General features: G+C 40.5%; 1 protein-coding gene and 1 non-coding gene across 3 annotated transcripts; both read right to left on the minus strand.

The window, feature by feature from the left end:
* Nucleotides 1–224: 224 nt before the first annotated feature.
* snai1b (snail family zinc finger 1b) lies at nucleotides 225–2,319 on the minus strand. 2 transcript variants are annotated; one of them, XM_055046304.1, is made up of 3 exons: nucleotides 2,120–2,319; nucleotides 1,328–1,756; nucleotides 225–1,027 (listed from the first exon to the last, which is right to left on the minus strand). In XM_055046304.1, exons 1-3 carry the CDS (start codon nucleotides 2,199–2,201, stop codon nucleotides 846–848), a joined length of 693 nt encoding a protein of 230 aa, XP_054902279.1. In that variant the 5' UTR covers nucleotides 2,202–2,319; the 3' UTR covers nucleotides 225–845. The 2 variants fall into 2 exon arrangements, with proteins under 2 accessions (XP_054902279.1, XP_054902278.1); XM_055046303.1 differs by having other exon boundaries at nucleotides 1,328–1,882.
* A 6,469-nt stretch (nucleotides 2,320–8,788) lies between these two features.
* trnaa-ugc (transfer RNA alanine (anticodon UGC)) lies at nucleotides 8,789–8,860 on the minus strand. The gene has a single exon. It is a non-coding gene; the product is annotated as a tRNA-Ala (tRNA).
* Between the last annotated feature and the right edge of the window lie 5,102 nt (nucleotides 8,861–13,962).

Here is a 13,962-nt window from a genome sequence, read left to right on the forward strand (position 1 = left end):
CAGGTGTGTGCAGGTGTTCTACCCATCACTCAACATCATATAAACCTCTCCCTGCTCCCTGTGGCACACACCAACCCATACAACTGTGCGCAGCTCTATCATCCCATTCACAAACTGTCATGCATGTCCTAATGAACTCTTGTGTCAATACAAAGTCATCTGAAACACTAGTACATGAAAAAAAGGAACACAGAAAACCAGCTGAGTTTATTAGAAATCCTTTTATTTTATTTTTTTTACAAAAAACATAGGAATAAAAATACCCCAACTTTGTAAAGTACATCCATTGAAATTTATCTTCAACCAAATGTTTTAAAAAAAAATAAGAAAAAGGAAAAAGAAAGAAAAAAGACGCACATTCCAAACAGTTTTAATAACAGTTTTTTGGTCAGGCTAAAGTGAGCTTTTATATCCTAGTGTGGTTGTGCAGCGAGGAAAGGGCAAATGTTGTCTGCGTGTGTCACCTGTCGTTGAGGTTGCAGCTAGCGCGTCTCTCAGCGCCCTGCCTCCACGGTGCACCATGCACAGACAGCTGTCTCAACACCCACACATCATGCATGTATAGCATGGTGAGGAATGACATCCTCGCATACGCACAAACACACCCCAAGCAGCTGCAACATGGCCGCGGTCCCGGACCGGCCGGCACCAGCGAGGTTTCCTGGGGATTGACTACGCCTTCAGCTGCCACAGTTCCAAAAACACGCAGCAAACAACAGTGATTTCAAATTTGACAATCGTGAAGTTAAGGCACTTTTATAAAAACAGGAATTGAACACGAATGTGGGCGCTGGCTCCCAGCACAACCCAAAGGGGAGCTCCGGCTGTGTCTTTTTCAAGGCGGTCTATGATGAGGGACAACAACCAGAGGAGCTGTGTTTGTGCAGCAGGGACATCCGGCTGAAGGTCCGCGAGCAGGAGCCACACTGGTACTTCTTCACGTCTGAGTGGGTCTGCAGGTGGGCACGCAGGTTGGAGCGGTCGGCGAAGGCCCGGTTGCAGTGCTGGCAAGCAAAGGGGCGCTCACCTTCACGGGGAACAGAGGAACAGAGAACACCATCAGCACCAGAGCAACGCTTTGCACTCATTAAAGTCATTGTTTTTAAATGATCCTCCGCGGAAAAGAACACCCCGGCTGAGTTAATGCTGTTGTTTCGCATGCAGACCAACTGGTGGGCTCAGATTAGATTGTGTCCTGCTGAGCAATTACATTTGCTCATCGGGTCAATAAATATCAATGAGCACAAGGTGCAGCCAATTGCATCAACAAAGTCAAAACAACAAATTCAACAAAGTGTGAATCAATGGGGCGACTTGAAATCTTTACCTGTGTGCGTGCGGATGTGTCCTCTGAGCAGCCAGGGCCTGGAGAAGGCTTTGCCGCAGGTCGGGCACACGCAGGGCAGAGTGTGTGAGCGGATGTGCATCTTCAGAGCTCCCAGGCTGGTGTACTCCTTGGAGCAATGTTTGCAGTGGAAAGCTGGACGTGGGGACACCTCGGAGGGAATGGAAGCAGTCTGCAGTAATGGACCGCTTGGAGGGAGCTTGTGGCTGGACAGCTGATGATGCGAGAGTGCAGAGAGGCTGCCATAGCTCTTGCTGCAGTGCAGACAGTGGAAGATGTTCTGGATGGTCTCCGGGCTGGGGGGATCCGAGGTACGGCCGCCGTCCTCTTCTTCCTCTCCGCTGCTGCTGGAGGAAGAGCCGGTGAGGTTCAGAGGGCCCAGCGGAGAGGGAGGCAGGGACACCGGGGTGACTGGGGAGAGGGGAGCAGACAGAGCGTTGGAGGTGGTGAAGAAGGGGCTGCTGGGATGGCAAGTGAGTGCAGACACGTTGTTTCGTGTTGGAAGTTCGGCCAGTGGAAAGCTTTCTGGGACAAAAGCTGAAAACAAAGAGCAAGTTAAGTCAGGTGGGGTTAAACAGATGATCTAATCTTGTTATCATTCTCGCTCTCAGGTTGCACTCTGTAGAGCATCAACCTTTCTCATCAACACATTTTCCAGGTGAATAAATCGGTCTTTTCACCTGCAGGCTGCATTCACAACTCTTTCCTGACTGCAGGTACTTAAATGTAGCGTTTTAACCCTGATTTGCTGGAACATTTCCTTGGAAAACTTACCTGTTTGACTTTCCAGCTGGGTCTCTCTGTAATAAGGCTTCTTGTTGGAGAAATACTTCTTGACAAGAAAAGATCGAGGCATTTTGAGCCCGGGTTTTTGTCCTCAAATGAGACGATCTCTACAACCAGACGCCGACCGTGTCCCCGTGCTCCTGGCTTGATGCCTATTTCCAGACTGACGGAGTTGAAACGGAACGATAGCCTGCGATGTATCTGCGTCTACCTCTCTCTGAAAGTTTGCCTCCTCATATAAAGGGGGAGAAAGCAGCGGGGTGGGCGGGCACGTCCCCGCCCAGACACACCCCTTCACGCCGGGGCGCCACCGGCCCCCTCAGGTGCCCAAATGTGCCAAAATCTGCGCTCGGCGACTGCGCATGTCACCACGGCTCTACACCGTAAGCTTTTACTGAAATATAAATTTTATAATTAGGTTAAAAAAAAAAGTAATAAAATAAGTGACAAGATTGGAATATTGGGTATTCAGTAGTTAAAGCTATGAGCTTAAATGTTCCTTTTACTTCATGGCACAGTGAGACCTGCTGCAGCGTGGCTTCTCGTAGGGACTGTCAACAAATTACTAGTCAAATCACGTTCATAAATTCATCCTGCACTGTTTTTCTAAAAAAAAAAAAATTATTATTAATATCAAAATTAAAGTTATTGATTTTAAAATATATATATACACATTTGAATCTTTCAGAAAATTAAAGTCTAAATCCCAACTTCTGTATTTTTGAAATAATACTTAAAATAATATAAAATGAGATGCAAAAAGTACAGTCAAGAAAAACAAGTTAGCAGTCATTTGAAAATATAGGTTTCCATAAAAACATTCATGCAAAGTACAAATCATTTTATACAGTGGCACCAGTCACTGTGGTCACATGATGTGAAGCCTATGTTAAACACCACGGATTCATTTTTAGTTGGCTCGCAATGATCAGTGAGAGCAACAATAAATGACTTAAACAAACGAAGGAAGAGTCCTACTTCTAAAACTAAATTCAGCATCCACTCCAGATGAGCCACTTCACATCAGCGCAAACTGTTATTTAGACAATAATTTGTCGATGGTCCCTTAAAGAGTCTCTGCGGGTCCTGAGCAAGTTAAGGGACCAGGACGGAGTGAAAAAAGAAATAAAGACACCACTAAACCAAGAGTTGACATCTGTTCAGTTAACTGTTTAATTGCGTTTGATCAGAAATCAGGTGTTGCATTTATTTCTCACATTGCCAGAAATGTTTTTTGTTTTGTTTTGTTTATTTTTTAATATCAGGCTGGAAACCGCATATATGTTTCCTGTGGTCCCGTAGAAACAATCGAGCCTTTATCACTCTATACGCACACATAGATGAGAAGGAGGCGTTTTGTTCATAAAGAGGAGAGACAAACGACCTGTCCTCTTCAGCACAAAAAAGCCCAGTTCATCCTGATCTGTCCTCCTCTCCTCTCAGCAGGAGATCAGTCAGTGTGAATAGGAGCGACACTGTTCTCCTGCTTCCTCGCTGCGGGAACCGAGGTCAAAAAAAATAAATTAAGCGAGCAGACAGGAACCAAACGATGATGGAAAGTCGGGGGCTATTTAAGCGCCTGCCTTGGGGTGGTGTGAAATGCCGGCAGGAAATGAGCAGTAGCCTAAATTCAGTCTGCACGGTCTGTTAGAAAAAAAAGAAAAGTTTTGATTGGGCCACAATTGAACGTCTTTTTCCCCTTTCGGTTGTTTTGCACTTATGTTTCACCTTGAAATTACTGCACATTGCGCTTGCGTTGAGGTTGCTGGTGCGCAAAAGCGTTTGAAAATGCGCATCGGGTGCCAGACACTGAACAGCAATGCCTCAGCCTTCAACTGGAGCTGCTGAGCATCGCAAAGGGAGTCGGATGCCGGGTGACGGGGCGGGTCAGCGCACCTGTCCAGAAGGCGCTTTTGTCGCCGCATGCCCAAAAGTTCACGCGTCGTTACGGCGCTCGTTCATCCTGACGCCACGCAGACTGCGGGGGCCGGCGGGGGCGGGGCTGCAGGAAAAAAAAAAAAAAAAAAAAGGCGGAGAGCCGAGAGACACGTGAAGGCGATCTTCCTTCAGGTTGATGATTCTTTGAGCTTGAAGCGAGACTGATGCGAGTTGTGTCACGTCGCTTGTTTCTCGGTTCCCGTATTCATCACCGTGCGAGTGGAAACAGGTCATTAAAGGGTGGCGACGATTCAATTCGTGGAGCGGGGTGGGTGGGGGGTGGGGAAGGGGCAATTTGGGAAGACTGCAGACAATTTGTGTTGCAGTGTGCCAGAGTGACCCCGCGACATGAATTGGTTTTCTTGCAGGGAACAGATGTTCCACTCATCTGTGGCTCCAGGCATAAACCAGACACAGAAGCTGCTCATTTCTCCTCTGAAATCCTCTGAAATCACCGCAGCAGAAAGGAATGCAGTTTTCAAGAATGAGAAAGTCGGTCTCATGATATAATAAGTCGCAATAATTGGCAAAGCTGCAAAATGTTCTGCTGACAAATTAGTTCCTTACTTTTCTGCGCAGGTCGCGTAAAAGTTGATTTAGACAGATTCAGAATCTTGGCCTTAAAACTAACAGTGAACATCTCCCTAAGCATACTGTGAAATATAGTGGTGGCAGCATTATGGTGTGGGATTCTTGTTCTGGACAATTAAATGACCCAGAAAAAGTACAGGTCTACATTCATATGGGAATTGGTAGCAATTTTCTGTTCTGCAGTCGCTGTCAGTCTAATTTGACTGAACTTCAGTTGTTTTGCAAAAAGAAATAAAAAGTGACATAAATGTTCATTTGTAAGCTTAGCAAGGGCCCATCCCAAATGTCTTGCAGGTGGACTTGTTTTCTAACCTGGTTCAAACTTTCTTATTTTGCTTCTAAAGAATTTTAAATGCATCATTTCCTATTTCTTCACCTCAGTGTTACTCAGCATGAAATACACTGAGGTTTTTGGTTACAAGGTGACAAACAGTTGGCGTGAATACTTTTGCAAGATGCTGAATTTGCTGTTTTTAATTAATAGCTCAAACTCAAGCACAACAACAAAAACGGCGTCGCTCCCACATGCAAATGCTACATCAAACTTTAGGTGAAACAGAAAATCCCAACTAAAATCCCAAGGATTTTCCTTCACAATGAAATCTGCCCTCGTTTTTCATCATTCCAGCTCGACCTTTTCCGTTCTATCTGCTTTTCAGAGCCTAACGGCGCCGACTTCCATCATGTATTTGAAAAGAAGTGACACCTAAACATCTATTGTCATTGTATGCATGCATCAAGTGCACTTTTACATTTCCAAACCCTTAGGCCAATCAGGTGCATTGTAACCACTCAGTCAATTCAGGAGACAGGTAATGACCACTTGATTACATTTACATTGAGTCAATGGAGTTTTTTCAGCGGAGACAGAGGAATCAGCTCTTCTTTGATTGAGTCTGTAGTACCCGTCTTGAAGTCCATCAGATTTATTCTGAAAGCCATTGGATGAATCTGTGATGAACGACCTGTCTGATTATCCCAGATGTATTCTGACTGCTTCATTCAGTTTCATGGCTGCATCTTTGTTTGCTTGTGCACGCAAACCGGGGCGCATGTGTGAGTGTTGGCCTGAAGTTCACGGGTCTACGAGGAGGAAGATAAGATTGTCCCGCAGGAATCCACTGCAGTTCGTTTGGACACCAACTCCTACACGTGATCTGTAGTTTGGTCACATTGTGTGTCAGGTCTTTGAGCAAGGCACGCTCTGTATGTCTGAGCATGACGTGATGAGAAATTTACGACATGATCGCTTAAAGTCTCATCTAATATTTCTACTCGGCATGGTCTATTTTGACATATTTTCATTGTGTAAGCACTATTCACTAGGTCACTATTGACCTGTGTAATTATATATATTTATTCACTTCTATTATAAATTTTATTCACACTTCAACGGCTTAATAATGGGGCAGAGTTATATTCACCTTTTCATTTCTTTGTGCTCATGCCGTTTGTTTGCAGAGCCCGTCAATTTACAGACCAAGTGAGGTTTTACACATCCATCGGCAAATGATAATAATGTCAGTCGTTATTAGATTTGTCCAGAGTTGTATTGTTGCATGTGAGTCAAACAAGTGTTTGTTCTTGACAAACACTTGTCAAGAACAAACACTTGTCACAAGCAAACATTTACATCTCACACACAGGTGGAAACATTGTCTATTTTCATGCAAGGTGGTGAAATTAGATGTTAGCTCAAACCCCAGAGAGAAAATGATGGGATTGGGGTTTGTTAGAGCATGCTCAAGATTTATTCCCCTTGACCTAAAAATTATTAGAAAGCAAAAAGACGGTCAGACTGAGAACCTTGTACTTGGAATTTATCCTGATGTGATCTTATGTTTTATGTTTCAGTACTTTCTGAACAACAGGTAGACATGTCCTTTATCGCATTATTTAAAAACCTAGGATATTTTTTCCTGTGAAATTTTCATGTGATTTTTTATTTCTACAAATGAAATTTTCTTTTTCAAGAATGTTATGAGCTATGCAGTTTATTCCTCTTTGCTTAATATTGTCATAATGCTTCAGTGTTTATGTTTCCTTCCTTTATTGCCTGCATGCAGCAGGCTTTTTCAATTGTTCTGTACAAACAAATCTGTAAAGCTTAAAGATTTTTTATTTTTTTGCCACATTGGGGCTTTGATATTATTATTATTATATTATTATTATTATTATTATTATTATTATTATTATTATTATTATTGCTGTTGTTGTCGATCGTAGGTTATTTCTTCATATTTTTTCAGCAAATTCAAATTTCAGATGACCTACATACTAAATTGGCGCCCCCTGCTGTTAGAGATGTGAACCAGCTCTTGAAAATACTCCAATTTGCCACAAGGTGGCGACAAAGAATAATTCACATTTGTTCTCAAACTATTAGTTATTTCTAATCACATTATTCCACATTTTGAAAAAAGAAATCTCCTCCAGAGCTACAAAAAGTATGAGAAGTCAGCAATATGTGACTAAACATAAATATTATGAAACAAAAAGATAGTGTTATAAAAATAGTTTCATTTCAAATTATTTCATCAAAAAAATATTTTTTTTATTTTTGTTGTTTTGTTTCAGGAAACTGCACCTCTTTTAACATTGCTCATGTTAAAAGCTCAAAAAATAAATGCTCAGACAAAATTTTATTGTAAGCAATGTTTATTCTTCCTTGCTCAAAAATGAGCAAAACTAGTTCAATTAACAAAGTTTTCTTATTAAAAGGGAAGGATACAACTATCTAAATTAGGGGTTCCATTTTCCTCCCATTTCATTGGTCTAGAAAGTGTTGGAGACTATTATCTTCCTAAGCACTTGTTCTATAGAAGGTTCCCGTCTATATATTATTTCAGAAGCTGTCTAGGTCTTTACAAATCTGAGGTTCTGCATTCTTTCAAGAGGTAGAGCCTTTTTCTAGGAAACTTCCAAACAAGTTCTACCTGATTTTTTTCTAATTAAAGTGCCATCATTTTTTCCTCATACCACAATTAGAGACAGCTTTTGGTTTTGTTATACACTTACAGCTACTGAGAATATTACATTGGACTAATTGAAAACCTGTCCTTAAGACATGAATGTTGATAATTCAAAAGTTGTTTTTTTTTAAAAGAGGTGCTTTTTTATCTGACAAATGGGCCTCACCACAAAACATTTTCAAATTTAGATCAACAACTTTCAAAACGCAGCCTTCGAGAAACCATCAGCATATTCTTCAGAGGTCGACCTGCGGTTTACTACAATTTGTGTTTAACCATTAGATGATCAATAGGGAATGTTCTTTTAGCCTTTCTTGAAACAAATAGAGCTGCAGCTGCCATTAACACTGTAACCATTTATTTATTTATTTTATTCTTGTTTTTGAGTTTCTTTTTAGTCAGTAAAAGTAAGTCTTTCAGGCTTGTTCAGGAGGAGGAACTACTACAAACTTAATGCTTTGATGGAAATGATTGGCCTTAGGACAATAGATAGGTTTAATCTTTGCAAATGCGATGTAAATTTATCTGTGCCGTCTTAAACCAGGGTTGAATTTGAATCTATTTAATGAAATGAAGGAGTCAGTTTCAGGTGCGACAAACCTCGGTCCTCTGAAAATGGATTATCCAACTCTTACATGTGTCTGTGTTCAAAAGCACCTATTACCTCAGACCTTCAGTACAGCTGTACAGAAGTAGACATGCATCAAAAAGTTCTTTTATTTTAGTATTCAAATTGGATCTGTTTATGTTTTTAAAAATGCCTTGAATGAACAGTTTCAAGTAAACTTTATAAACTTTATAATTTTTAATTTTTTGCAGTTAAAATCTATTGGAGAGAAACATCCCTTAATAAAAACAATTGTACTGGCACAATTTAGTTGAAACAACATCCATTTCATTTTTGCAAAACAATACATTTCTAAAGTAAAACTAATTTGCTTCATTAATATGAACTGGAAGATTTATTAGTTTTGTCTTAGTTCCACCAGGTCATGTTATTTTTTTATTATTATTACTATTATTTATTTATTTTTTTTTACTACTGACACTACTCTGAAAAGATTTATTAATTAAAAACATGATCGTCGATTTCTTCTTGATGAATGTTGCGAATCAAAGACGTTCAACAAAAAAAAAAAAAAATGTCGAAAAAGAGTGGAGATGCCGGGGATTGAACCCGGGGCCTCATACATGCAAAGCATGCGCTCTACCACTGAGCTACATCCCCTACTGGAGACACAGCTGACCAGGAAGTAGTTTTAAACATCACCACCAGTTGACTGGATGCCTGCTGAAAAGTACTGTATGTACGAAACTTTATTTTTGATCTACTCTCAGCTCTTATTTTGCCGTTTCAATTTCCGTTTTTTAACCAAGTTTCCCCACCGAGTTCCAAACGACAGGAATAATTAATTAAGCATATCTTTGCATATGCGCTTTTTTATATGACGACGAACTGACGCGAGAGCATGTAACGAAAAATAAACATGTTTGCTCTAATTTAAGTTGATTTTTTTTAACCTTTCTGACGCTTTGTGCTATTTTTAACCTCGCTCTGACCAAGCAGCTCCTGATGATCCCACACTGACTGAAAAGCAACTAATTAACTGACAGAAGTGAAGGACAGACAGCCGGACAAGGTTCCCGTCTATATATTCTTAAATGAATGGCGCCTGCAACTCATTTCTTGTCATCCGTGACAGCGTAATCCTTTAGAGAATTTAAAATAGCTCTCCTGGTTACGTTTCGTAATGCCCTCCAGGGGGGGCAGGAGGGAGGGAGGGGGAAGCGTTGCCCCCTTCCGTCTGGTGAGCACAGACTGTTCTCATCCATGTTTGTCGGGGAGTATGCACTCTTTGCCAAGGACGATGTCTCCAGACCCTGCTCGCTCTGGCCTTGTAGGGCCAGATCCATTGGATGCAGAGGAGAGCTCTCTTTGTAGAGCAGAGACCTCCCAGGAAAAAAAAAAAAAAAAAAAAAAATCTGTCAATCCTGCTCCCTCCTGTACATTTGGATTAAAGAGTGCAATCAGGCTATGCCTACCGAGTAAGCAATATCAACATAGTGCTGTCGACGAGGGGTTATCTGGGGACTGTGCGAAGAGTTTCAAGTACAGACAGGCTGCATGCAATATGAGACAAGCAGAGCAGTTAGTCATCTAAAGCCACACACTGGCTAACCCTAGTAGACGGTGACAGGAGAAATGATTTGGAGTCTGGCATGTTTCTAAAGTGTAAATTTGTCTCTTAAAATATTTTAAAACAGACTTTTCTGTCTCAGAGGATGTCTTTTCAGGCCACTGACTGTCATGCAGTCAAACAATGCTGATGTTTTTTTAATATGTTATTAAATCAAATGAGCACACAGTCAAAGGAGGGGAATATGTTATGACAAGGTATGGTGGCCCAGGGTAAATGGATCGCAAAAGCCAAACCAAAAGTCACAATAAACCTTTTTCACACTTCTGGGTTTGAAAGCGGATGTGTTTTTTTTTTTGTTTGTTTGTTTGTTTGTTTTGTAATAAGTTTTTATTGAAATTATATCACACAACAATACATATACACAACAATACTGTCAGGGGCTATACACATAGACGTCACACCACCCTGACATTACATGAACACAGTTTAGAAACAAAATAATCATAAATAAGTAAAGCAATCACATTAGTACAATTCTGTATAAGATATATGAATAAGAGGCATATTTAAATTGGAATACAAGGTAATATTGACAATAAAAAATAGAATTACAATTAGTAAAAGTAAAAAAAAAAAAAAACTATCAAAATAGTGGCAAGGGGATTTAGGTATTAGTATTAATGTACATCAGTGGGCAATTCCATCAAGATTTCAGTTAGGGTTTCATATGAATCAATATATTTCAAGGATTTCAAATATAACTGGAATTCAGAAAGAAAAATATTAAAGATTGGGGACGATTTCAGCACTCTTTGTTTATGTATTAAAAATTTTGCCAAACAAAAAATTAAATTACAACATAGTTCCATAGTTTTGTTTGGTAACAGAACTCCAAAAATTATCATATCCTTAGAGATAGAATCAAGAAATTTGAGTTTTGGACTGAGCCACTTTTATAAACAAGACCAAAAAGTTCTGGTATGGTTGCAATCATAGAAGATATGGTCGATCGTTTCGATATCTTGTTCACAGAAGGAGCATTTATTGTCATCGATATTAAATCGAATCTTTAACAAGTATTTTGAAGGGTAAATTGCAAGCGGATGTGGGGTTGGACAACTTACAGTGGCTATAGCGTTAGCTATATTAAAAGGCTAGGAAAATGGCTCAGTCTCGGCGCAGTTTTTTTTTCAGGCCCTGTTTGTTCATGTGGGGCAAGAAAACAGCCTTATCCGACGGTCCCGGAGCAACGGAGGCGATCCGAAGAGATGAAGGTCCGGACTTTTGCATAAAGACGGGGAGCACTTTCGTATGTAGCCGCCACTTCACACCGGAGGATTTTGTTAGCGGATCCACCACCAGCCGCCTTAGAAGTGGAGCTGTTCCTTCCCTGTTTGCCTGGAATAACTCCACTGCACCGGCAATGAGAGAGTCTGCTTTCGAGAGGGCTAAGAAACGGCAGTTTGTCCTCTCAGAAAGCTAGCCAGGCTGAAGATGCTACTGCGGATCATGACGACAAGGCACATCCACCCGCAGGTAAATGTACATATTTTCCATGTAAGATAATTTCAGTAAAATATAACTGTTGCTATATTATTATTATTATTATTATTATTATTATTATTATCAGATAATAATGAAATTATGTGGTTATGTATTTTGTGGAGAGATTAAGTCAATGGCTGTATGTATACATACTCCGACTCTCAACATGTATTGATCTTCACAGAAGTAATGTTTCAAATATATAATTAAAACTTATTGCTAACCGTATGTTTTGCTATTTTATTTTGTGGTTTACAGGTGCACTTGATGAAGCTCTGGATTATATTAAGGAGTTGGAGGCCAGACTTCAAAAAGTGGATTTGTCTGCCACACTTTTTAGCCGCTACTGTGCCTCTGATGACCAGCTCCGGTTCTACACCAAATTTCCACCTGAATGTGTGTTCCGGATCTCTGGGAGTCCATTGCACCTCTGCATCACGCCTGGTGACTGAGGACAGAAACTTGGAGAGGAAGCATGTGCTGAAGCCAGCCCTGCCTGGGTAGCAGTGGGCATGAAGGAGCAGCTCATTGCTGACATGTTTCAAGTCAGCCATCACCTGGGCCAACTACCTCTTCATTGTGTTCTCTTCCATCAACCTGTGGATTCGTCGTGAGAAGGTAAAAGCCAGTATGCCTCAGAAATTTCTGAAGTTCTCTCCAAATGTCCGTGTCATCTTGGACTGCACAGAAGTTGCTCTGGAAACGCCATCATCCCTCACCTTACAGTCTGAAATGTTCTTTGCCTACAAGAACCACACCACTCTGAAAGGGCTGACTGGAGTTGCTCCCTGTGGGATGTGACATTTGTTTCAGCGTTGTACGCAGGCTGCATCTCCGACAAAGAAATAACGAAGGTCAGTGGAATCCTTCCTCTGCTTGAGCTGGGAGATGAAGTCCTGGCAGATAAAGACTTCCTCATTCAAAACCTCCTTCATGACGTTGGAGCCAAACTCATCATTCCACCATTTAGGCGTCCTGGTCAGTTCAGCAAGGAAGAGACAGAGGAGACCCAGACCATTGCTCAGCTGCGGATCATTGTAGATGACTAGAGTAAAGTGCGACCACATCTGGGATTCCCCGGTGCCTCTCATTTTAATAGGAACTGTCAATCAAATCTGGCACAACTGTTGTGTTTTGGTAAATTATCAAGGCCAATTTTGTGTTGCAGACTAAATTATTACTGTATGTTAATTGTTGTAATGCTATGTAAAAAGTTAATTGCCTAGACTTTTGCAAAAAATATTCAATTAAAACACACTTTGGCAGCATACTTGACTTTCTTTTTGTATTAAGTTGAATTGCAAGGAAAACAAAACAGGAAACACCAAAACAGGAAGTGCTGCAGCCCTTTCAGATACAGCTTCCGGTTGCCTTGCAAAAGGTCTATGGAAGTCATCCTAATACTATGGAATTCCAAATGTGCCAGAAATATTAATCTGTGTTCATAATGATACCCCTTTTCCCCACTTCTCTCTCAAAGTTGTATTATATTTGCATCATTTCAATTTAAGCATGACCTAGTGTGGTTTTTGCATTTTGTTGACTTTTCTTGAGCCACTATAACCACCAGTAGTTATGCACATCACAAACTTGACCTGTCCAGAAGAGCAGCAAAAGGAAAGCAGGTGTAAGAAGTCCAATTTTCAGTGTGGCACAATTCAATCTCTATGTGGGACACGGTACGAGGAAGAAGGTGCATTGGCAAGAAAAGTAACACTCTGAACACACATGAAACACACTGGCATCAATATTGTGCTTTGAAATGACGTTCTGTCAGCAATCTGAAGGGGACTACAGTTAGAGATGGACAGAGCTAAATACAAAAATGTTCTGGGAGAAAAAAATTATTTAAAATGTTGCAAAAGACTTGAATCTAAGATATAGCTTTGCCTTTTAAAAGGACAAACAAACCCAAACATATAGCCAGAGATACAGAAGAAAGCTGCTGTCTTGCAAGTCAGACTTTGAGCTAGTTTCCAAAGCAGAAAGGGGAAATACATCAATCTGAAGATAAGCAAAGCCATTAGAGACATTCCAACAAAAAACTTGCAGCTGTAATAGCAACAAAAGGCATTTATACAAAATATTAGCTGAATATAAATTAATACACATTGTTGTGGCTTTTTTTCTTTATAAAATGACCCTTGTATTACATTTAGGGACTACATTTTGTATGTTCATTTTTGTAAAAAGATATCCTGATGTGCTGAAGATGAAGAGGTTTTGCATATCTCTTAAAATTAGTGCCAGTTTTTCGGTGGTAACACTTCTTATCACTGGGTGCTGCTGTCTTATCGTCAGCCAGACGGTAGGAGGCCTAAGACAAGAGAGGCACTAAAAATAAAGCCGACACTACATGCAAGATGAAGGTAAATATTGTGAAGTTAAGCATCTGAACTAAAGAGCTAAAATAAGCTAAGTAAAATCAGAGAATGTGAAGCACCAGACTTTTTTTTTTTCTGTTTGACTTGTCAGATAGAAAATGTCTTTTACCACCATTTGATAAGTAAATAGCAGCTGTTAAAATGAGAGAGCAATAAAGGCGACAAAGTTGCGACCTTTCACCTGGTTTCCTAACCAGCATAAAAAACTGCAGGACTCTGAGGGAATTTAGGTGAAAGCACCCAAGTGAAATAAGGGAAAC

The sequence above is a fragment of the Poeciliopsis prolifica genome, unplaced genomic scaffold (genome assembly GCF_027474105.1).
Source record: "Poeciliopsis prolifica strain line A6 unplaced genomic scaffold, Auburn_PproV2 SCAFFOLD023, whole genome shotgun sequence".
In the NCBI taxonomy this organism is placed as follows: domain Eukaryota; kingdom Metazoa; phylum Chordata; class Actinopteri; order Cyprinodontiformes; family Poeciliidae; genus Poeciliopsis; species Poeciliopsis prolifica.

Bases quoted from the DNA above. Each gene is read 5' to 3' on its own strand.
- snai1b (XM_055046303.1), bottom strand. From the start codon at position 2,201: ATGCCTCGATCTTTTCTTGTCAAGAAGTATTTCTCCAACAAGAAGCCT. The intron at 1,883-2,119 runs GTAAGTTTTCCA...CTTTGTTTTCAG, and splicing joins CCAGCTGGAAAGTCAAACAG to CTTTTGTCCCAGAAAGCTTT. The intron at 1,028-1,327 runs GTAAAGATTTCA...TTCCCCGTGAAG, and splicing joins ACACATCCGCACGCACACAG to GTGAGCGCCCCTTTGCTTGC.